Genomic DNA, 24,393 nt, shown 5'->3' on the forward strand with positions numbered 1-24,393 from the left:
ATAAAAGCTAGAGCGCAAACCTCCACCAACACTAGTTTCCAATTCTGCAATTTCTTCCCTTGGAAAAACTTTTCAAGGTCAAAGTCCTGTTAGAAGTGACTTTTCATAACCTAAATGAGATGTGATCAAATGTCAGGAGGATGTATTTATTCACTGAATCAAAGTTTTTTTTTTTTGTAGTGATGTCAGGTTTTCTCAGTTTCTGAATTATTTTTCAGATCATTTTCATAGAACATCGGTTATCTCTGCTGTGCACAATTTGTTGTTACTTTTTGGCACTTGGTTTCTGACTAATAACCGGAAGACAAACGGGCATAAAATTGGAACCTCCATCCAATTTTGGTGGTGTAGGTAAATCCAGAACAGAAAAATGAGAGTGACTGAGGTACTTTTGATTGAGATATAATGCAAAATATACATTTCAATGTTAAATTCACAAGTAGACAAAATCCACGATCCAGATCAGATCCACATCAAACGATACCATCCTACATGATGCTCTCAAATGTGAAAGAAATTTGATCTTTTTTTGAGTTATGAATTTTTGAAAAATTGTTCAATGTTAAAGATACAAACTATAATCTGGAATGGATTGTTACAGAACTTTTGTATTTTCAGTAAAATGCTGTTACTTTGTTGCTTCAGGAATGTTTCCAGTTTTGGTTTTTTTTTTTTGTTTTTTTTTTTGCTAAAGTGGGTCTCAAACTGATGTTTAAAGTTGAATCATGTTCATGTATTTATTTTTATACTGCGTTTTAACTAATTTTGTTTAAAGAATTATTGCACACTTTCTGTAAATCCTATAAACTTCATTTCACTTCTCAAATATCACCGTTTGTCTGCTATGATATATTTAAGTGAAATTGCTGATCCAAACAACCAATGATTTATAAAGGAAAATCATGGAAATCATCTGGGGGCCCAAACTTTTGCATACAACTGTACAGGTGCTGGTCATATAATTAGAATATCATGAAAAAGTTAATTTATTTCAGTTATTCTGTTCAAAAAGTGAAACTTGTATATTAAATTCATTCATTCCACACAGACTGATATTTCAAATGTTTATTTCTTTTAATTTTTTGACTATAACTGACAACTAATGAAAACCCCAAATTCAGCATCTCAGAAAATTAGAATATTGTGAAAAGGTTCAATATTGAAGACACCTGGTGTCAAACTCTAATCAACTGATTAACTCCAAACACCTGCAAAGGCCTTTAACTGGTCTCTCAGTCTAGTTCTGTAGGCTACACAATCATGGGGAAGACTGCTGACTTGACATCTTGTGTGGGCTAAAGACAAAAAGGTCTCTGGACTGCTGCTGAGTGCTCCAAAGTTATGTTCTCTGATCAAAGTAAATATTGTATTTCCTTTGGAAATCAAGGTCCCAGAGTCTGGAGGAAGAGAGGAGAGGCACAGAATCCATGTTGCTTGAGGTCCAGTGTAAAGTTTCCACAGTCAGTGATGGTTTTGGGTGCCATGTCATCTACTGGTGTTGGTCCACTGTGTTTTCTGAGGTCCAAGGTCAACGCGGCCGTCTACCAGGAAATTGTAGAGCACTTCATGCTTCCTGCTGCTGACCAACTTTATGGAGATGCAGATTTCATTTTCCAACAGGACTTGGCACCTACACACAGTGCCAAAGCTACCAGTACCTGGTTTTAAGACCATGGTATCCCTGTTCCTAACTGGCCAGCAAACTCACCTGACCTTAACCCCATAGGAAATCTACGGGGTATTGTGAAGAGGAAGACGTGACAGGTCACACCCAACAATGCAGAAGAGCTGAAGGCCACTATCAGAGCAACCTGGGCTCTCATACCACCTGAGCAGTGCCACAGACTGAAGCAAAAGGAGCCCCGACTCGTACTGAGTGCTGTACATGCTCATACTTTTCAGTAGGCCAACATTTCTAAAAATCCTTCTTTTGCATTGGTCTTAATATTCAAATTTTCTGAGATATTGATTTTCATTAGTTGTCAGTTATAATAATCAAAATTAAAAGAAATAAACACTTGAAATATATCAGCCTGTGTGTAATAAATGAATATAATATACAAGTTTCACTTTTTGAATGGAATTACTGAAATAAATCAACTTTTCATGATATTCTAATTATATGACCAGCACCTATATGTTGCCTTGTGGGTTAAAAAAAAAAAAAAATGGAATGATTGGATTTTTTTTTTTTAAACTTCTTGAATTAAAGATGAAATTTGACACTGCAAGAACATCTTGATTGTGACTTTTCAGAACCCTCATGGTGGTGGACAGAGACAAAACCAAACCTTGTCTGTCCAAATACTTACGGACCAGATGTTAAGTAACATGAAATTCACAAATAATTAAAAAAAGTTTATTTCTCCAGATAATAAAGTATCAACAACATTTAACAGACACACATTAGTATTTAGATAAAAGATGTTTCCTGCACAATTACAGTCATTTTAAAAAATTACTAATGAAGCGAAACGAGTTCATCCAACTGGACAAAACCAGGCGTAAACAGACATTTAGGTCCTTCTCAGTTCATGGTTCGTAAAAAAAAAATCCTTACAGATGAAAACAGCATTATGTGAACTCGATGGACTCGAAGTGACATGAACTAATGTTCTGGTTTCCCTTTTCTGGTCCGACTTGGTACCCTGTGAAGAGTGAGTTCCTGATCTTTCAGTTACAGTTGATCTGTTCATCACCTCAAACATATTCATGATTACAGACGACAGTTAATCAGCTGAATGAAGCAACATCTAACAGGTTTATAGCAGAAAATACAGATGTCTTAAAGAACTACTGTACTGCAGATGAAAAATGAGCAAAAGTAAATTCTGGAGCTAAGAATCCCTGCACACGGATGACGAAGACAGAAAAATAATGAAAAACTGAAACCATCGGTAAAAATGTGAAGCTAGAGTGTGGATCGGTCATTTCCAGACAGAACCTGCAGGTGGCGCTGGTCCCGTGAGCTCACCCAATGAGAAGGCGTCTGGCTCTATCTGCCCAGTACGGTGGCCAGCAGGGCCATTCGAATGTACATGCCGTTCTCCGCCTGACGGAAATACGCCGCTCTGGGGTCAGAGTCCACCTCCGTGCTGACAAAAGAACAAAAACACCAGACAAGATTTACACGTCAAAGCAGAGAGGAACATGGCTGGAGGAGAAACCCAGGCGGCGGATTGGACTTCACCTGATTTCATTGACCCTCGGCAGCGGATGCATTACCACCATCTTCTTTTTGGCGGCGGTCATGATGTGAGGGGTGAGGATGAACTGACCAAAAGACTGAGGAAGAAATATTATTTCACTTAAACCTCCTGTTTCTGTGATCATAAAACATATTTAAAATGCTAACTTTATGTAATAAGAGAGGATTACTCGTGGAGTGTAAGTCACTTTCTTTTTAAACTAGTTTAAGAGGTCCTACAGACTTATACCTATACTATACTCCACAACTTATGTCCTGGGAAAACGAGAGTGTGTTATAATTATATAGCTATTTATAAAGGGTTTCTCAGTAATCAACACACAACAAAATAACTCAAAGAATAAAAGGACACAACAACAATAATTAAAAACTAATGAATAAAAATCAATGGCCACATTTTATAATCGCGTTTCCAACGTTGTTGTCATCTGTGTCAAACAAAATCCAAAATGCTGTCCATTGCACATTTGTCAATCTGACTTATTTTTTGGAAATTAACAGTCCTCATGGCACCCACCATAAAATCAGGCTTCCTGTATAAATTTCCTGTTTACTGTGAGTGTCCATCTGACTATTTGTGTTGTCCAAACAGCATCAAATAACATCCAATATGCCAGTGATTTTCAACCTTTTTTGAGTCGCGGCACCCTTTTTATATTTACAAAATCCTGCGGCACACCACTGTCATGTGTCATGTGTCACGCACCACTAACTCGACTGTCTCTACACGGTGCGTTAGCAACACGTGCGGTACAGATATGACGTAACATAGTATACTATAGTCATGGAGCTGTATATAAGAACTAGAGAGCGCAGTCCCAATGCTGCACACTAAACAAAAACGTCCCTTCATGGACAGCGACATGACGTCTCCTAACCGGGCAAAATATTGATGAAGTACCCGGATGTTAATGCATTTTCAATGGAGATTCGCGACTGAACACACTCAGAAAAATGCTGTTTATCATCCAAATATCACAGCCAAAGTGACAACAATAACCAAAACCACTTACTTATGGAAGGAAATATTGTCTCCCTTGTTCCTCCGTTTGTGACTTTGCCAACATGCGCAGCTTTCCGGCATATTCCACCTGTTTCTTGACGAGACTAAGTGAACTTCTATGCACACAAATCACTAACTTGCCCGGAATTAAAATGGCGATCACGCCTCCTTGTCGGCACACGGCTCAGAGCTACTGCGTGCTTTGCTGCCATCTACTGGAATAAAAGAGCATTACACCATCTGCCACACTATTACAGCACATACACCCGATAATGGTGATATTTGATAATTGCCCACGGCACCCCTGACGATTGATCACGGCACCCCGGTTGAGAATCACTGCAATATGCAACACACTTATTTGTCCTCCTTACTTATTTTTAGGGTGTAAAAGTCCGTATGTATCAGCACACACTGTGACGCACACATGTGCTACAGTGAACTCCTGTCCATTTGTTCAGCTCAGCCCCAGTGAAACGCTGTTAAAAAGTGAGTTCCACATACAGGAAAAAGGTGTGACATACTTCCAGAACACACGTAAAAGCGAAAATGCAGACGCTACATTCCTCCAGAGATCTGCTCTGAAGAGATGGAGTGAAACAATTTTTCTAATAATATACGGTTACGTACGGCGTTGTACTCTTCTCAGAAGCGAATCTCTCCTTCTGGATCCTGGTCATGTAGAGAATGTCGGTCTCGGGTAGTGCTTCCTCAATGCTCTCAAATTCCTCCTGCAAACCATCATGATCATTAATCGCATCTTTACAATGATGCCTCACATTCACACAGACACACTCACACACTGATGTGAGGCTGCTGCCATGCAAGGCGCTCACGACACACCAGGAGCAACGTGGGGATTAAGGACCTTGCACAAGGACCCTTAGTGATTTTCCAGTCTGGCTGGGTTTTGAACAGAGGATCCTCTGGTCTGAAGCCCAACGCTTAACCACTAGACCATCACCTCCAAATATCGAAATTGAGCTCACACAAGATTTATACAAATACAGCAGTTATTAGATTTGAAACATTATGTATTCAATAAATCATGGAGCTAAAAAAGGACAAAAGTATTAAATTCTTTCTTTTCAAAAATTCTCACACTCACTTTTTAAAAATTTAAACATGACGAACTTTGACCAGCTTGTCTGACGTTGAACTGACAGGTAAACAAGGCGGAGCAGAGTTAAACAAATACCTACAATGTGACATCCACTTTAACATTTTATCCCATTAAATTTAAATTAAAAAATTGAAAATTAAGTTAATTTTAAAAGACAGTTGTCTGTCTGTAATATCTTCTTGTTACATGGTCAAAGAAAACTGTGCCCTCCAGCTTGCAGTATCATAGTAAGTGTGCTGTACATTATCTGACCAGTAGGTGTCAGCAGTCTGTCACTGTTCAATGAGGCTTCAAATATAATGAAGCAACTGAGTGGGAGGTTTTTTGAAGTGACGTTTTGGTCATTAGTAAGAAGTATTTGCACTAAATTCCATCTTCAGAGACACTACGAGCACACACTCCCATCACAATCGTGACTATCCAACATTTAAGTTTTCCCAAGTGGCTGCTGGAGGAGCATCCCGATGATCCCCAAAGAAAGCCGAACATCAAGTTATTTTGTCCTGAGGTGCAAAGATGAGAAGGTTGTTGTCCATATATTTGAGTCTGGTGATCGTGATGTGAAGAGAAAAATCTGATGACTTAAAAATACAAATTTGTGCTTAATCGATTTGGACCAGGTAACTGAGAACCCCATCCAGTGCTGGTGTTGAACCCTTCCCCTCCTCTGCTGCCTGAGGTTGGCACTTTTCTCGTAGCACAAACATCTGCAGTGTTAGAAAAACCAGGAATGACCGGACTCCCTGCTGACTATGGTGCCAAAAGTCAGAATATATTTCATTTTTATTCATCGAATCTTTACATACGGTGTCTTACAGTGTGAAATTTCTGCCCTCACCTGCTTGATGCCCCTGGAGGGCCACATAGTTGATGATCTCTGTTGGCATGTGAAGGTTTTGGGAGCCACGTAGCGCAGCGTGATGCGGGTACTGAGTCAGCAGTTTGGCAAGAGAGTGAACTGTGCGGCCGTGTTTCAAATCTCCAACCATCGTTATCTGACCAAAAATAAAAACCACATCAAATCAAATCTCATGAGACATTAAAGACTAGTGATTGTCTACTTGCAGATTTTCAAACTCAAACTAATTATTCCTGATATTGTAAGTGTTCAGCAAACTCATCAGGACGTCAGGCAGCGTCACACATCTCCAGGAGCTCAATTCAGAACAAAAGCTTGGCAGTTAGTAGCACAAACAGCATGTTTGGGCTCGACTGGGGTGATGAGTGTCGCTCACCGTCATGCCGTTGACCGTCCCCAGCTCCTCTCTGATGGTGAAGACATCCAGCAGGGCTTGGGTCGGGTGCTCACCCACACCGTCTCCGGCGTTGATCACCGGCTTACGGCAGTGACGAGACGCAGTCTGGAAGCCACAGACAGGTGAGTTCATGAAAATATGTGAGAACTTCTTCAAACAACAACAACACAACATCAAACTAACACCCTCACGCACACCAGCTCACCACCTCCACCTCTGCTGGGTTTATGTTGCTCACCAGTTTTTAGTGGAGCAATGTGTGAGACACTCAGATGATGAACAGACCGGTTTCATGAAACCAACCCAAAATGAACTTGAGATTACAAAATGTTCCCCTCCCACTCATATTACCGACGGAGGCAGTCAAACTCACCTCTACGGCGCCGGGGGTCGGGTGGCGGAGCACCAGCACGTCGGCGTAGCAATTCATGGTCTGGACCGAGTCGGCCAGCGATTCTCCTTTTTGTGAGGACGATGTGGACTCACTGAAGTGAATGACTGAGCCGCCCAGTCGCTGCATGGCTGCAGCAAAGGAGCTGCAGGTACGAGTGCTGACCTCGTAGAACATGGACGCCATCACTTTGCCCTAAACAGCCACAATGACAAACACAGCTAGTAGAAAACAAATGACCTCTTTTCCCATTTTGTTTTTAGGAAACTCCCACATCACCACAAAGAAGAGCAGAAAGACAGAAATGTGTTACAGTCCCTTTGTGTGTGGGGTTTGAGAGCGAGCAGCAGAGACTGACGGCTGTGTGAAGACCAGCTACCTTCAGTATATCCAGACTTCGTTCCTTTTGAACCAGCAAACGAAATGTGTGGGCAATGTTGAAAAGGTGAGAGATCTGAGAAAAAAAAACAAACAAAAATATCAAATCAATATGAAGAGAATAATCAGAATACTTGATGAGCTCTAAAATTTAACAATTAAAATCTCTGCAGGAAGTGGGGCTTTTGTAGAAAGTTAACTTGTGTTTCAGGAAAACACTGACACCTAAATGCATACTGACAGAAGAGCACAAAGAAGACACTTCCCTCAAATGTCAACCGCATACTAATGCAGCAAGAAGACGTGGAGTCAATATCTTTAGAGAAACAGTCAGGTGGAACGTTAGCAGGACCCCTCAAAATTCACAAACAGCACATTGACCCGGGAGACCTTTACATTCTGCACCTGAACGTACAAATCAAACCATCAGCAGTGGACACCAGACCTCAGGTTTGGAAACGAGAGAAATGAACACGCTTGATTAGAGCTACAGGGAACTTCACGTACACCTGCTCCTAATTTCCATCATGCATATGATAAGATTACTCCCTGCAATAAGTGCAGGTATGTCAAGGCATCGGACAGGTACAAAACACATTACATAAGCAAAAGAAACTTGGATCATTTCCATGTTCCATTTTCTGGATCGATGCGGTGCATCACAATCATACAGATTTGAATTAATTAGCTCTCATTATTAATATTTGCCCTTTTAATTTGGAGACTTATGAGATGATACTCTTTCAGTGTTGAAAAGTTTTCCGGAAATGACCGGAAATCAGTGTTTTTACTCACGTGGTGAACGTTTCCGGGTTATTTTTTACAACATGTCAGTCCATTCATTCAGTTCCACACCCAAACAGTCGGTGGCAGTCATGCACCATGTTAGTTTGCAAGCTGCCAATAATGTCCAAAGAAGAAGAAGAAGGGTTCGTTTGTTTTTGGGCTTTAAGAGTTTATAAAGTCAAATTTTGTAGACTGCGCTCTTGTTTTTCTAACAGTTTACTTTGTTGGGGACATTAAAAGTCCTGAGCTGCGTTTTTCCTCCAGTAATCATACATTAAGTGGAGCTAACAGGTGACGCTTCCAGCTGCTAACAATGCTAATGCCGTTAGCTTTCAGACAAGATTAATGAGTTTGAGCAACGGACAAAAATTTGTCTGAGGTGAGTGAAAATAATACATGACATCAGTGCTTTGCTGAGGTTTATCAGCTAAATTAGCCTTTTAGCTGCAGAATCGATCACTGTCAAGCTGAGTGTTTGACCTATTTTTTATTTTTACCAAATAAAGCTACAGTTTTAATGTAAATAACCTAGATTTTTTTTATTTAAAGTTTAGCCATCAAGTAAGCAAAGATGATAGCACAGTACTGTTTCATATTTCTTTATATTTGTGCTTCACAATAAAAGCATTTCATGGCAACATTATTAGTAATCTTGTGCTGTGCACATTATTCTTCCTGTTCTCACAGATAACTTGTGCAGCCAATCAGTAACTAGTAGCCACCAGGCTGAGCCAATCAGCTGTAGGTAGAACAGGCAGAAACAGAAAATGTGCAATGGAGGTATTGAATCATCATTTCTGCTTTAGCAGGAGAAGCTCATTTTAATAATTCATGACTCAGTCTGGTGGCTCCTCCCACCTACAGTGTCGCATAACAACGAGCAGCTACAGAATGAAGCTGCATTATCTTCTCTGGTAAGTAAGGTCTAACCTTACCAACCCCTAGAATAAAGCTAGGTTATCTCCTCTGCATGTGCAGTGCAGCTAGCTAAGGTTAGACCTTACCAACCCCTAGAATAAAGTTGCGTTGTCTCCTCTGGTAAGTAAGGGCTAACCTTACCAACTCCTAGAATAAAGCTGCGTTATCTCCCCTGGAAAGTAAGATCTAACCTTACCAACCCCTAGAATAAAGTTGCGTTATCTCCTCTGCGTGTGCAGATGTCATGGTTTGGACTTTTAGGGGCACCACTGCACCTGCTCTTTGCTGAACTGGCTGACAGACAGGATATGTTGACCCGCCAGTGACTGAAGAAAGGGAGACATCTGAGGGTGGGAGAACTGTCCGAGTGGTACAGGTCCAGGTACTGACTGGGGGGACAGCAGCCTGGACAGAGGGGGAGGATGGCTGTAAACATCAGCTGCTCCCTGCGCCGAAATCAACATCATTTCTGCAGAGAACAAAATAAATGTCAATTAATTTAGTTCAATTTGAGTATTTACACACCAACAAATCTCAGCATTGAGTCGCCCCAAAGTGCTTCATAAGAGTGCCGTCTAACCTTACCCACCCCCTGAGCAAGCCACAGTGGTAAGGAAAACTCTCTGATATTTTTGAACTACAGGAAACCACCTCTAGCAGACCGGCTCAGTGGGGTGACCATCTGCTTTGACTGTAATTCACTAAATTTACATAACTTCAGGCAGCATCATGAAGGACAATGACTCAACTTCTACTCTACAGAAAAATAGCTTCAAAACCTTCTTGACTTGTCAGAAATGTGCACAAGTACCGATTAGACTATTTGTTTGGTCAATGTGCACACTACCGTGAAGGAACAACAGCTGTTGCAGTGCACTGTGGGAGCTGCAGTACCTGGCGGCAGACCGGGGTCGGAGGACCGATGGATGCGGGGCGGCAGGAGGAATCTGGTTTCACTTGCTGCACGTCGGGGACTGGCTGCTCGCGCGCGGATGGAGGATTCCCTTGGAGGAGTTGGACGTGAGCCCTCTGGAGTCTAAGAAACAGTAGAGACACGAACACCTTCTAACCCATCAGCACATCTTAACACTTGCTTTGATAAAACCAGATTCATGAGCAGATGTTCAACCTGAAACTGTTCAGATCTTTAGACTAAAGCAGTGGTCTCAAAGTGGCTCCAAAAACAGCCAAGAGGGTCCATGTATGGAACTAGGCTGAAGCCCCTGGACTGAAGACTTGTGATTTTTTTTTTTTTTTTTTTAAATAATTACAGATCGATTTGAAGCTAATGACTTGTGCGTTTGTGTGACGTGGTTCACCGTTGATACCCTCGGGCTGCCTTTAGCCGATTCGTTGAGGTGGACGGAAGCACTGGGCCACGACTTCACATCTTCTCCGTAACCTGGAGGCACCAACACCTGAGAGAGTTAAAGGCAGAACAAAACAGAGGGACAGCGGTGTCTTTAAGAAAAGAAACCATTTTGTCTGGTCTGAAAAACAGCAACAGATGTGAGAGGAATATTTATAGAATCAGAATTTGTCTGAAATGTTGATTCATGAATCAACACATCCACATCTTTGTGTTGTGCCCAAAACAAGATATTTGAGGACGGCATCCTGGTCTTTTGGGAAACAGCATTTTTCAGTTTGACATTAATTTATGAATTCATCAAGAAAAATTACAGACAGACGATAACCATCATGAAAATAATCATTACTATCAGCACTGTTCTGGTGCTGGAGTCCGATTTAAAGTCTTTTTCTATTTTTAAACGAAAGCATGTTGACTAGAATGCAGGAGAACAAGCAGAATCTACAACACATTTGTTTTACAGCTTAATGATGTTTCAATATTATCTTGATGTTACTTAAATAAAACAGGCGGGGAAAAAAGTACAAGTCGACAGTATGCGAGTGCAGAAAAGTTGATAAGTTCTCAGCGACCTCCTGATGTGTGGAAAAATAAAAGTAATGCTAAAGAGCCAACCTGGCCATCGATGTAGGCCACTTCTCCTCGTAGAACCACACGGCGGACTTTGCCCTTCATCTTCATGCCTTGGAAAGGCGTCCACTTGGACTTTGTGAACTGCATGGACTGAGGAATAACCCACTCCTGCTCCAAGTCCACCTGAAGGACACATGGAGTCCTTTTCATTCATTCTTACAGTAATTACAGCATTTATAAAGAGGTTATGAAGGTTGTATCAATCATGGCCTTAGCTGCAAAGCAGATGACTACTGACCTCCACATACGTGTTTTCCTGGACGGGCAAGTTAAAGATCTTGCGCGGGTTGTCATAAAGACGTTTGATAATATCGTCCAAAGTCAGTCGGCCGTCGCTGACGGCAGTGAGCAGCAGAGGCAACATGGTCTCCAGACCAGGATAACCTGGAGGAGGATGTTCAGCGTTCTTCTCCTCCACAGAGTGGGGTGCTAAAAAAAAAAAAAAAAAAAAAAAAAAAACCCCGAGATGAAGAACATGTCAAAACAGCAAATTTGAATTCAGTCAAATTTTGTTGCAAACTGGGACACAACAAATGCTGGAACTCTGCACTGGAATCAGTTTAAAATTAACCTTAGTTTGTGAAACAGCCTTAAAATTTGTGTCGTATTGTAGAGACTCAAACAGGTGACAGTTTGACTGGACAGAAGGAGGCGTCTCGAGCAGAATATTCTCCACCCTAGTAATCTTTCACTGCTCTCTCAAATCCACATCAGCTTGTTCTCTCTGTGCTATAACTAATGCTAACATGACTGTATCTATGTTTCAGAAACATTCCCCAGAACTTAGATAGATCACGAGCCTATTACTTCAGTCAGGTGGCTCACCCAATCAACTGCTAACAGACACTTGCACGAGCAAATCAGGTATCGACAGAGAAGAACTTTCATACAAAAACAAATCTAGGCTCGAGTCTCCCATGTGCCTTCTGGCAACCTGCAGCTGAAATTTCCCCTCTTTACTTCATAAAATGTTTCCTTGCTCCACTCCACCATGAGGGTGTATTTACTGAGGTTTGAAGTCAGGACCACTGCTCACAGACAAAGACGCTGACAGCAGCTACTGACCGTGGTCTGTGGCAAAGCAGTCGATGATGTCCAGGTTTTCCCACAGAGCTTCCATGTCCTCTAGGGTTCCTAACATGGGTCGTACTTGTACTCGTCCTTCGCCGATGGCTGCCACATCTTCATCACACAGGAAGAGGTGATGAGGTGCCACCTCGCATGTTACCTGGATGCCTTTCTGTTTAGCAGCTCGGATGATCAGGATCTGAAAAGAAAAGGCAGAAAATGAACTAACCCCCACGTCCAAAGTGGTCAAGTGACAAAAACGGAACAGAATCCTGATGAAGTGTGTCCACACTGCACAAAGGCTCCCCACCGACAACTGAATAAAAATAAACAAATTAAAATCTTCATTATAAATTACTTGTCATAGAAACACCATCGGCGAAACAAGAAACCAATGTTGGCGCCACAAAGCTCAGCCCAACTCCTGCAATCAATTTACTGGACTTATCTGAGAAGAGGCAAATATTCTGACTCTGAAACAATCTCCTCAGAGCGTTAACACTCACGACTGCTCAGACATTTGTGGTCACAACATCGTATTCATTACAGTTACTGAAGAGTTCTTTCATTTATAAAAACAGCCACAAAAGTAATTAAAAAGCAGACTAAACAGTCAGATAGTGAACACTGTTTACCTCCTCCTTCTTGGCCACGTGGCAGATGTGGACGGGACGCTGGTAGAGTTGCGCCACCATCAGGATCGCAGCCACCGTCTGCCTCTCAGCGTGGGCGACTATGGGCATCTGCTTTGGCCACTTCTCAAAGTGCTTCATATGTAACAAACGGAGCGGTGAGCATGCATGACGGGACAGGTCAGGATTTAAGTGCAACTAATGAGCGCAATTACGTATTCAAGAAAACGGTAACGTTCACACACACAAAAAAAATATCTAACGTTACAACAGTGGTTCTGCTGTGGTACAGTCTAACATACCTCCATCCAGAGGGAAACACTGTCCATTTTGAGGGTGGAGTAGGTGTCGTTCAGGTACATCTGAGGCCTGCAGTCTGCCCAGCAACGATGGCAGGATGGAGGCGTTTCTGAAGCAGCGCCAACATACAGGGCATAGTCGCAGCGGCATCCCGCCTTAGCAGCTGATCAAACACAACATCCACGTTTTCATGTCTGGATCATCAAGAACAACACCTCACAGAAAGTAAGCTGTACCTTCTGGACCATGGCCAGAGAACTGGGGTCAGTGATTGCCGGCGACGTGTTGGGCATAGCGCACACATAGTCACGCCTCCTGCCAGAGCAGCTTGCTGTTCCAGAAGAGAAGTCCTCCTTATACGTGGCACCAGGCTCCCGCAAATGCACGTGGACGTCGATCAGACCTATGAGTCAATCGACAGATTTGTTGAGAACCGGGTCACACTGCAGAGTTTGTTGTGAATGTATAAAGAAGCTGTGAGGATTGAGTGCTGCACTGACTGCTGTGCTCCTCTGAAGTCCCTTCAGGTACATATTTTTCAGTACATGTTCTGTGACTCACCAGGCAGACGGACCAGAGTCTGTGACGTCATGCTGTCAATGTGAGTCTTCACCGGTGGACTCGACCGATCTGACGGAGAGCCTGCAGCACAGAGGAGGATGTTTCTCATGCGGTCTGTAAAGTCATGGACTTTAACTCCCTGAGCACACACCACCACCACACCTGAACAAAGAGTTTTGTGCACTTGATATCGATGATGAGCGGGACGGAGAAGTCGATGGCCATGCGTCTCGTCCTGTAGCCTTTAGTAACAAAGGAGGACAGCCTGCGACCGCCACTGTTCCTCATGGAGAGGTTGATGACCAGGTCAAAGTGGTTTTCTTCAAGGTAGTTCATGATGCTGCGCTGCTTCTCCTTGGTGGGACATTCACTGTAATCCTCCTCAAATGGCCAATCTACTGCCGTTACCTGGAGAAAAAGCAGAAGAGACATGAGAAGAATCCCGCCCTGGGTTTCAGACTAGAGAGCTGCACCAGTGTGGTATCAGAAGCATTTCACACCGAGCCGCTGCTCCTCCACGCCGAAAGGAGCCACTTGAGGTGGCTCGGGCATCTTTTCCGGATGCCCCCTGGACACCTCGCTGGAGAGGTGTTCCAGGCACGTCCCATCGGGAGGAGGCCCCGGGGAAGACCCAGGACACGCTGGAGGGACTACATCTCTCGGCTGGCTTGGGAACGCTTTGGGGTTCTCCCGGAGGAGCTGGGGGAGGTGTGTGTGGATTGGGAGGTCTGGGCGGCTTTGCTTGAGCTGCTGCCCCCGTGACCCGACTCCGGATAAAGCGGAAGAAAATGGATGGATGGATGGATGTTCAAAAAATGTTGCCAGATGCTACATGTATGGCTTAAGATTTATAATCGGAGGATCATTTCAAGCGCAGACTGTATACGTTCTCTGAGACTTAGAAAGAGTAAAGTACTAGTACTGCAGATATTAACGTAGACTTCAGGGTTCAAGCTACAGTTTGAAAATTTGGAAACCATGGGGTTAAAAACAAAAAAATTAGAGTCCCCTTTGTCATTTTTATGGCGATAACTTCAGTCAATGAATTTTGATGTTCGAATGTGTTGTACAACTGAATACATCCAATTTACTTTTCTGCATGTTATGCACAGCAAATCATTTCAAATTTTTACAATAAGCCACTGAAACATCTTTGTATTTTAGGCTGTCGGGCAGCTTTTCTAAAAGTTGCAGTTTTTTTGTGAAAATTGCAAAAAAATACTTTAGCTCATGATCATTATTTTGCATAATGTTTTAAAAATGAAAGGGAAATTGTTCCAGTGAGACATTTTATTGAAAACTATTTTTGTTATCCTTTTTATACAGTTCTATTATTTCTGTAGAAATGTGAATGTGTGTGGCCAGGTTCATTTGTGCTTTAGAATATAACTGCCCAACCTCAAACTTGTGCCAGAAATGTAATTACAAAGTCCTTTTCTACTTCATGCATTAGGTGTTAGAGACACTGTTGACATAAATGGGCTGTATTTCTACAACACTTTTCTATTTGATGCAAATCCTCAGCATACTTTACAATATGCCTGACAGTCTCTCTCTCTCTCTCTCTCTCACACACACACACACACACACAAAGCGCTCAACTGCACAACACAAGATTCTTGCTCAAGTTCATCTTATTGAGTTGCTCGTCTCTAACCTCCAGGCCACCATAAAGAGGTGTGAATTTGGGTCAAGCAGTGAAATTTGCTCCTGTGGTGGAGATCTCCTACAGCAGCAGAGTCTCAAGCATTACAGCCTGGAACTCCAACGAGGGCGGTCGCATCTCCTCAGTCTCCCTTATCTCTGTTCTCTGCCTTTAACCTTCAAGTCCCTACTTCACCAGACTATGAATTCCTCAAATTATATTGGATACTGGATCTATTGGACTACTATTGGATTAACCATGGAATTGATCAGCTGGTCTCTGAACACTATTGACACCATTTTTTCCTACAAGAAGGTCAGGACCGGGGGATCTTACTTGCCCAGATGAAACGTACCCTGCGGGCTATGTTCTCGACTCCTGGGGGTCTTGGCGTGTGGCATGCTTGGCACCTTTCTCCGTTGAGGACATCAAGGATTTATTCATTTTTGGCCTCATGGTAGCAGGGCTGGTACTTTTTGGCTTATGTGCTGCCCTGATCTACTGGAAAATTGGCAAGACAGCGTCATCAAGAAGCACAGGCCCTCGCTTGTCCGTTATGATTAACGAGGTTGGCAAGGCAGTGCATTCTCAGACTACAACTCTTGAACTCAATCGCAAATTGGATGACATCTTGGAGCTGATGCGTGCCTTGCAGATGAAGTTGAAGATTTCGGAGGCCGGTGAATATTCTTAATTCATAATTGGGAATATTCTTAATTCATAATTGGGATTTGGTTGTTCAAGTGGAACTGTTAAAAGTGTTTTTCACTGCTCAACCACAACAATCCAGGCTTATCTAGCCTCAAGGACAATTGCCCACTGTTTACCTCCAGAGGAATTTATTCAGGCTCTGGTGAGATTATTCGGCTCCTTATCTCAACCCACAAGACAATAAACTGACAGACTTACACATGGACAAGACTGAAGCATGCTCCATTTTTCCGTTTACCTCCCTTCCTACTCCCCCCATCACAGCCACTGCTCACGCCACCCCTTCCTCCTCCAGGGGCTGCGCAGTTTTTAAGCTGCGGCAGGTCCCCGTTCCCCCCAAGCTAGCGGCGGCACGACTCCAGCTGCAGTGGCCTTCACCCACTTTACCTCAATTCAGATAACGGACTGCTTCAAGTTTAGTACACATAAACAATGTCAAATGTACACTCAACAAAAATATAAACGCAACACTTTTGGTTTTGCTCCCATTTTGTATGAGATGAACTCAAAGATCTAAAATTTTTTCCACATACACAATATCACCATTTCCCTCAAATATTGTTCACAAACCAGTCTAAATCTGTGATAGTGAGCACTTCTCCTGTGCTGAGATAATCCATCCCACCTCACAGGTGTGCCATACCAAGATGCTGATTAGACACCATGATTAGTACACAGGTGTGCCTTAGACTGTCCACAATAAAAGGCCATTCTGAAAGGTGCAGTTTTGTTTTATTGGGGGGGGATACCAGTCAGTATCTGGTGTGACCACCATTTGCCTCATGCAGTGCAACACATCTCCTTCGCATAGAGTTGATCAGGTTGTCAATTGTGGCCTGTGGAATGTTGGTCCACTCCTCTTCAATGGCTGTGCGAAGTTGCTGGATATTGGCAGGAACTGGTACACACTGTCGTATACGCCGGTCCAGAGCATCCCAAACATGCTCAATGGGTGACATGTCCGGTGAGTATGCCGGCCATGCAAGAACTGGGACATTTTCAGCTTCCAAGAATTGTGTACAGATCCTTGCAACATGGGACCGTGCATTATCCTGCTGCAACATGAGGTGATGTTCTTAGATGTATGGCCCAACAATGGTCCTCAGGATCTCGTCACGGTATCTCTGTGCATTCAAAATGCCATCAATAAAATTCACCTGTGTTCTTCGTCCATAACAGACGCCTGCCCATACCATAACCCCACCACCACGATGGGCCACTCGATCCACAACATTGACATCAGAAAACCGCTCACCCACACGACGCCACACACACTGTCTGCCATCTGCCCTGAACAGTGTGAACCGGGATTCATCCGTGAAGAGAACGCCTCTCCAACGTGCCAAACGCCAGCGAATGTGAGCATTTGCCCACTCAAGTCAGTTACGACGACGAACTGGAGTCAGGTCGAGACCCTGATGAGGATGACGAGCATGCAGATAAGCTTCCCTGAGACGGTTTCTGACAGGTTGTGCAGAAATTCTTTGGTTATGCAAACCGATTGTTTCAGCAGCTGTCCGAGTGGCTGGTCTCAGACGATCTTGGAGGTGAACATGCTGGATGTGGAGGTCCTGGGCTGGTGTGGTTACACGTGGTCTGCGGTTGTGAGGCTGGTTGGCTGTACTGCCAAATTCTCTGAAATGCCTTTGGAGATGGCTTATGGTAGAGAAATGAACATTCAATACACGAGCAACAGCTCTGGTTGACATTCCTGCTGTCAGCATGCCAATTGCACGCTCCCTCAAATCTTGCGACATCTGTGGCATTGTGCTGTGTGATAAAACTGCACCTTTCAGAGTGGCCTTTTATTGTGGGCAGTCTAAGGCACACCTGTGCACTAATCATGGTGTCTAATCAGCATCTTGATATGGCACACCTGTGAGGTGGGATGGCTATCTCAGCAAAGGAGAAGTGCTCACTATCACAGATTTAGACTGGTTTGTGAACAATATTTGAGGGAAATGGTGATATTGTGTATGTGGAAAAAGTTTTAGATCTTTGAGTTCATCTCATACAAAATGGGAGCAAAACCAAAAGTGTTGCGTTTATATTTTTGCTGAGTGTATATGTGTTGTCTTTATTTTTGATGTGTGCCATTATTACGGTAAACAAGTAATAATTGTGGATTAATTGCTGTATCTTGTCTGAGGTAACTGGAGTATAAACGTAATTGCCCTTTTTTGGGATCAATAAAGTTGTCTGAAGGGAAGTTTAAAAGCAGTATGTGTGCAATCATGTTTTCCAGATGATTTGCTGATACAGATGCATGTCAGTCAATCAGTTAGCACACTACAGTGAACATACATACAGCAGGGAAAATTCATCACAGGTGTACTTTATTTACCATTGATGCTGCCCATCTCGTAATCAAAACATATTTTCTTTACAACAAGCAATAAACTTATATCTTGGGGGAAAAAAATTCTTTGCTGATCAAAGCATGGAGTTGCAGTTTTTAGTGTTGCCACATCAGAGCAATAATGTAATTGGATTGCAACCTGCTTAAAAATAGATTTTCATTTACCTTGACTCCATGTTCCGTGTAGAAATCTGCAGTACCCAGACTGGCATACAGGTCATAGCCCAGAGACTCCAACGCCTGCACAGTGGGCAGCAGCTCACTTTTGTTCTGCAAAACACAAAACAGATTCCAAGTGTTAACTTACTGGATTCAAGAATCCAATGAGGGATTTAGTATTTTTATATATCTACCCATAGAACTTCCACAACTAAATACACACACACACACACGGAAATCCAAGGATTGAATAATAATTAACCTAAATATCACATTTAAAAAAAGTCATTCACTTGAATCTTAAAAGGGAGGAAATAAAAATCCGTCAGAAAGAGTTCCATGTTCATGGTGTATCCAAACAGTACCTTGTAACTACCAATGGAGAGCAGGATGTTCTTCTTGGGGATCTTGAATCCTGTTGATAACATGGCTTTGAGGTAAGCTTCATATCGGTTCTCTCCAAAACAGGCCACCTCTCCGGTGCTGGTCATCTCCACCCCCAGAACCACATCAGCACCAGCAAGCCGAGAAAATGAAAACTGGGGAACCTGAAGGACACGCAAAGTGTGGTTCCAGATGGAAAAACTTTCATTTGGGAGGGAAACAACAATTACATCAATCTGGATCGTCAGCAAAGACTGAGTTCTAAAATGTAATTCAAGATAATACATTTTGTCGTGAACTATGAATACAAAAACAAGTTTTTTCGGTTACCTTGACTCCCACAATGCCTTTTCCCAACATCAGACCGACAGTGTCCACTACCTCCCCCATAATGGCCTGCGTCGCCAGAGCAACAAGGTCCACACCCAGTGTTTTAGACACGAAGGGGAAGGAGCGAGACACTCGGACGTTACACTCGATCACCTTCAGCTGATCATCCTGAAGGAGGAAACACCGAAGCATCAAAGCATTACGTGTTGTGAATGAAATCAGGTTAACCGACAGGTACGAACACACCACACTGGACAAATCCGACCAGATGGCACCCACAGGTTTTCTAAAGAGACCCGGAAGAGCTGTTTTGAAGCTGAAAAAGTGCTGTGTGTGTGAGACCCTGAGAGTATTACCATCCGCTTACTGCTTCAGTAACTGTGGATTAAGTGGAGGGCGCGTATGTGCAGCTCCAACCACGAAGGTTGCAAGGTTCTAGCAAGACAAGCGATACAAAAGAAGGTCAACCTTCTGCTCTCCATGTGAGAGATGGAAAAAGGACTGAATGCCAGGTAACATGCTCTCATATACGGTCGCTGACGTCATGTCCACTAACATGACTTTGTATAACACTTGAAGATTAAATAAGAAAATCTCACTTGACTTAAATAACAGACTTCTTACATGATTCGCAAAGACAATTAATTGCGCAAGAAGTCATATTATTGCAGAGATCTGTAATAAAAAGCTCAGAAAGGACAAATACAGTCCTTCACTACAAACAGCAGCCACAGCTCTGAGCACAGCCGCACACTCCTGTCATTCAAAGTGACCACACCCCTAATTATGCATAACTTTATGGCTTAAAACAGGGGTGGCCAAGTTCGAAAAGTCTGCTAACGAGTCTTTCATTGGATTCAGGTGTGTTGGAGCAGGGAGACAACTAAGAGTGTCAAGAAGGTAGCTCTCGAGGACTGAACTTGGCCACTCCTGGCTTAAAACATATTCAACTAATGACTTGTTGAAAAACAAAACTAGCAAATAAATAAATAAATAAAAATTTCACCCCCATACAGTTGTCAGGGAGGTAGAAACTGACTATAGAGATCAAAACAGGTTTTTGAACCAGGCTGTAAACATTTATTTGGACATTTTAACATGGTCTTCTGTGAGAGTCTGCTCACTTTTGGAGCCAGCCTCAAGTAGCCAGTAAAGCAACTAAAGGAACTTTCAAAGAACTTTTGCCCTCATTTGGGACTGCGGTTGATGCACATGTTCACACAGGATGCAAATCCAGTAATCCATTCTCATGTAGAAACCAACATACAATGTGTTTATACCATCTTTAGGCAGAAGAAAAGCAAAACAATCCCATCAGAGATGTGTGGATTCCACACAAAATACAATTACACCCGTTTAGATCCATAAATACTCACAATTTAAAGATGACTACTTTGAGATTAGCATTTCTTTTCAATTCCAATATCCTACATCAAAATTATGGCTTTTAATGGACAGATTAATTTAAAAAAGAAACAGTGATTCCATTTAATGGGAATAATGAACTTTGTGAACATCTCTGACCTTTGCAATAAGCTGCAGGTTGAAAGGTCCAGTGACCTGCAACTCTGCACCAATAGCATGGACAATCCTCTTGATCTTCTCTATGGTGGTCTGATTGAGGTCCTGCGGTGGTGTGACCAGGGTGGCATCGCCGGAATGAACGCCAGCGTTCTCCACGTGTTCAGAAACAGCAATTGCTATCACCACTCCATCACACGCTACAACATCCACGTCAATCTCCTGGGAAACACAAAACAGTTCCACAATCAACACGATACCACAAAGAGTGTGTTCACACTCTTTTGTCACAGAACACTTCAGTGGGCGTGGCCCACATCAACATCAGTCATGGAGCTCACAGAGGTCTCACCTAAGATGTTTCAAGACCAAAACTGACTTATGTAGCTACTGGCTGCAAAGATGTGAAATTGTGGAACTCTGATTTGGCACAATATGACCTCTAAGTGCTACAGGAGCCGAAGGTCGCAGTCAACGTGTAGTTTGAGCAGATGAGTGTTGAGCCCTAGGCTGCTTTGAGAGAAGGAAGAAAGGAGGACAGAGTGTCTGTTCCGCTCTCTGAACACACACCTGCTCATTTTCCTCTGCTCACAACTGCTTGCATCACCATCACTGCCGCATTTTATAAAGTAGCCTCTCAACTGCGACAACTGACGGCAACCGCCAACGATCGAAGTGTCCATCATGCATGTTCATCAACTCCCATGATCTCAAATGAATAAATCAATAAAATGGTCCCATATGCAGTCTGCAGCTCTGTAACTGGAGCCGCTGGCAGGCGGGTTTAGTGGGCAACGGGCGCACAGGCCAACTCCAGGGTGGTACCACCTGGTGACCACCACTGTGGGCAGAACTCAGCATATTATCTGTTTAACACCATCTGAACATTTGACGCCTCCTGACTGCACAGGTGGGTCATACTGCCCCCATGTGGACAATTTCTACAGAGTGCAAAGGAAACGTGTGAAATATTGTTACTGCCTTTAGTAACAAATCATCAGCCCCACAAGCTGACTGATGATGAGGAGCTCAGTCTTACAGAATGAGGTCCTCATTGGCAGTCGACTTTTAATACCTCAGTGGACAGCTGTCCACTGAGGTCCACTGCACGTGTCCTCGCTGGGCTACCAGACAATTCCAACCACATTTTCCTCTTGTTCAGTCGTGACAAGAAGCAGCTGACCTCAGTAAAGCTGAAAACACGAGTGCTATTACAACATGGAGCGGGTTAGGCCGTGATTCTTTTTGGGTTTTTTCAATTTATTTTGATTTATTTAGCGCCAAATCACAAAAAACCTTACCAATCCTGGGTTCTGAAGCAGCACTGCACCAGTCACACAGTTTTGGTCTACACTAACTCCATCTCACGCCAAGTTCATGATGATATCACGGAAAGAGAGATTTCATCTAGTGGTACATAATAAAGCCACAACATGTGCCACATTTCCGTGATGGTATCACAAAAAAAAAAAAAAAAAAGAATAAAACTTAATAATTTTAAAAAGTGAGACAGGGCTATATACATACACACACCATTTTAAATCAATTTTTTGAACATGAATATAAGGTGAAAGTGCTAAAATATTTTTTAAAAATATTTTGTCTGTATTTTTATATACATTCTGATTTTAATACTTTAGTGACAGCTGCCTGTCATGTAGAACATCGTGTGATATTTACCAGACTTGTATTGTCGTATATATATTAACCATTCTGTAGAATAAGGTAGTTTTTTTTAATGTGTTGTCTTTTGTTTGCTTCCATGTGTTTTGTCACTCAAGATGCTCACTCTGAAAATGGATCCATGGGGAAAAGTTAATCTATTACCATTTGACTAATTTTATTGTATAAAAGTAAACAGCGTCAAGATTTTTCCAGGAAGTGGTTGGCTCTCACTGCGGTATTGTATCACTTCCTGTTCCGGAGCACAGCGGTGTTTTTCTGTATCTGTTAGCTGTTTAATCTGCGCAGTTAGATTGATCTAGTTAACTAGATAACGATTTGTTTCACAGTGTAATCTTCACGTGCCTTAACTAAAGCACTCCCTCTGCTGAATCACCTCTAAATTATTTACACATTATTCACTTTGTGTGTCTTTAGGAATCCGCTAGCTTAGCGCAGCTACTAGCTCTTAGCCGGTTTAGCATGGCGGCTTCTCCTGTCTCTCCTGCACTTTTCTGCTCTGGGTGTGAAATGTTTAGTTATTCCTCGGCTTCCTTTAGCAGTAACGGTACTTGTAATAAGTGTAGCTTTTTCATAGCTTTGGAGGCCAGGCTGGGCGAATTGGAGACTCGGCTCCGCACCTTGGAAAATCGTACAGCTAGCCAGGCCCCTGTAGTTGGTGCGGACCAAGGTAGCTTAGCCGCCGTTAGCTGTCCCCCAGCAGATCCCGAGCAGCCGGGAAAGCAGGCCGACTGGGTGACTGTGAGGAGGAAGCGTAGTCCTAAACACAAGCCCCCTGTACACCACCAACCCGTTCACATCTCTAACCGTTTTTCCCCACTCTGCGACACACCCGTCGAGGATCAAACTCTGGTTATTGGCGACTCTGTTTTGAGAAATGTGAAATTAGCGACACCAGCAACTACAGTCAATTGTCTTCCAGGGGCCAGAGCAGGCGACATTGAAGGAAATTTGAAACTGCTGGCTAAGGCTAAGCGCAAATTTGGTAAGATTGTAATTCACGTCGGCAGTAATGACACCCGGTTACGCCAATCGGAGGTCACTAAAATTAACACTGAATTGGTGTGTAACTTCGCAAAAACAATGTCGGACTCTGTAGTTTTCTCTGGGCCCCTCCCCAATCGGACCGGGAGTGACATGTTTAGCCGCATGTTCTCCCTGAATTGCTGTCTGTCTGAGTGGTGTCCAAAAAATGAGGTGGGCTTCATAGAAAATTGGCACAGCTTCTGAGGAAAACCTGGTCTTGTTAGGAGAGACGGCATCCATCCCACTTTGGATGGAGCAGCTCTCATTTCTAGAAATCTGGCCAATTTTATTAAACCCTCCAAACCGTGACTATCCAGGGTTGGGACCAGGAAGCAGATTATTTTACTTATTAACTACACACCTGTATAAAGCAAATAGTGACTGGTTACTAAACACAATTATGACAGAGTTTCTGGAGCGAGCAGCAGCCCTACTTGCAGCAGCGGGGAGCAGAGCTTTATCCTTTTCTTTTCTTTTTTTTTTACGTGCGCACGCGAACGAATCGTCTGTAGAGAATATTTTATTAATTAACTACACAGATGTATAATCAAACAAATGGTGACTGGTTTCTAAACACAATTATGACAGAGTTTTTTGGGGGAAGAGCGAGGAGCAGCAAGCAGCGGAGTTTTTTTTGTTTTTTTTTATTGTTTACAGTTGATCCTCAAACTGGGTCCCGCAGAGGTGGAAGGAGCGCTGACAAAGACACAGCTCCTGCAGCAAATAATGATTCTCTCTGTATTGGGAGCTTTTCACAACAACTCGCTCCGTGTGATCAAGGTCCGTCATGTTAGCTTGACTGACAACCGGAGCCGGCGAGCGGAATGGAAGCTCCTCCTATTTGATGACGCACCGGGGCAAATTTTCACAGCGAAAGTCCACCCAAGCAGAGCGACACACCGGGCGAAGGAGGTGCGTCCGTCGCCTGGCGACCCACGCGAATTTG

The 24,393-nt window shown here is 43.0% G+C and overlaps 1 protein-coding gene across 1 annotated transcript in view; it reads right to left on the reverse strand.

Annotated features, from left to right (window-relative positions):
* Positions 1–2,354: 2,354 nt before the first annotated feature.
* Positions 2,355–24,393, reverse strand: part of cad (carbamoyl-phosphate synthetase 2, aspartate transcarbamylase, and dihydroorotase) — a 61,617-nt gene continuing 39,578 nt past the window's right edge. The window contains 24 exon segments of the mRNA XM_034162001.1: positions 2,355–3,095; positions 3,191–3,285; positions 4,832–4,942; positions 6,173–6,190; positions 6,192–6,329; positions 6,570–6,695; positions 6,964–7,176; positions 7,361–7,435; positions 9,339–9,532; positions 9,958–10,099; positions 10,392–10,481; positions 11,051–11,191; positions 11,307–11,497; positions 12,134–12,335; positions 12,772–12,903; positions 13,071–13,231; positions 13,289–13,471; positions 13,630–13,689; positions 13,692–13,710; positions 13,792–14,037; positions 18,510–18,614; positions 18,869–19,051; positions 19,218–19,385; positions 20,742–20,960. Coding sequence (XP_034017892.1) covers positions 2,996–3,095; positions 3,191–3,285; positions 4,832–4,942; positions 6,173–6,190; positions 6,192–6,329; positions 6,570–6,695; positions 6,964–7,176; positions 7,361–7,435; positions 9,339–9,532; positions 9,958–10,099; positions 10,392–10,481; positions 11,051–11,191; positions 11,307–11,497; positions 12,134–12,335; positions 12,772–12,903; positions 13,071–13,231; positions 13,289–13,471; positions 13,630–13,689; positions 13,692–13,710; positions 13,792–14,037; positions 18,510–18,614; positions 18,869–19,051; positions 19,218–19,385; positions 20,742–20,960 — 3,312 coding nt within the window. The 3' untranslated portion in view covers positions 2,355–2,995.

This window comes from Thalassophryne amazonica, chromosome 21, assembly GCF_902500255.1.
Source record: "Thalassophryne amazonica chromosome 21, fThaAma1.1, whole genome shotgun sequence".
Taxonomy (NCBI): Eukaryota; Metazoa; Chordata; class Actinopteri; order Batrachoidiformes; family Batrachoididae; genus Thalassophryne; species Thalassophryne amazonica.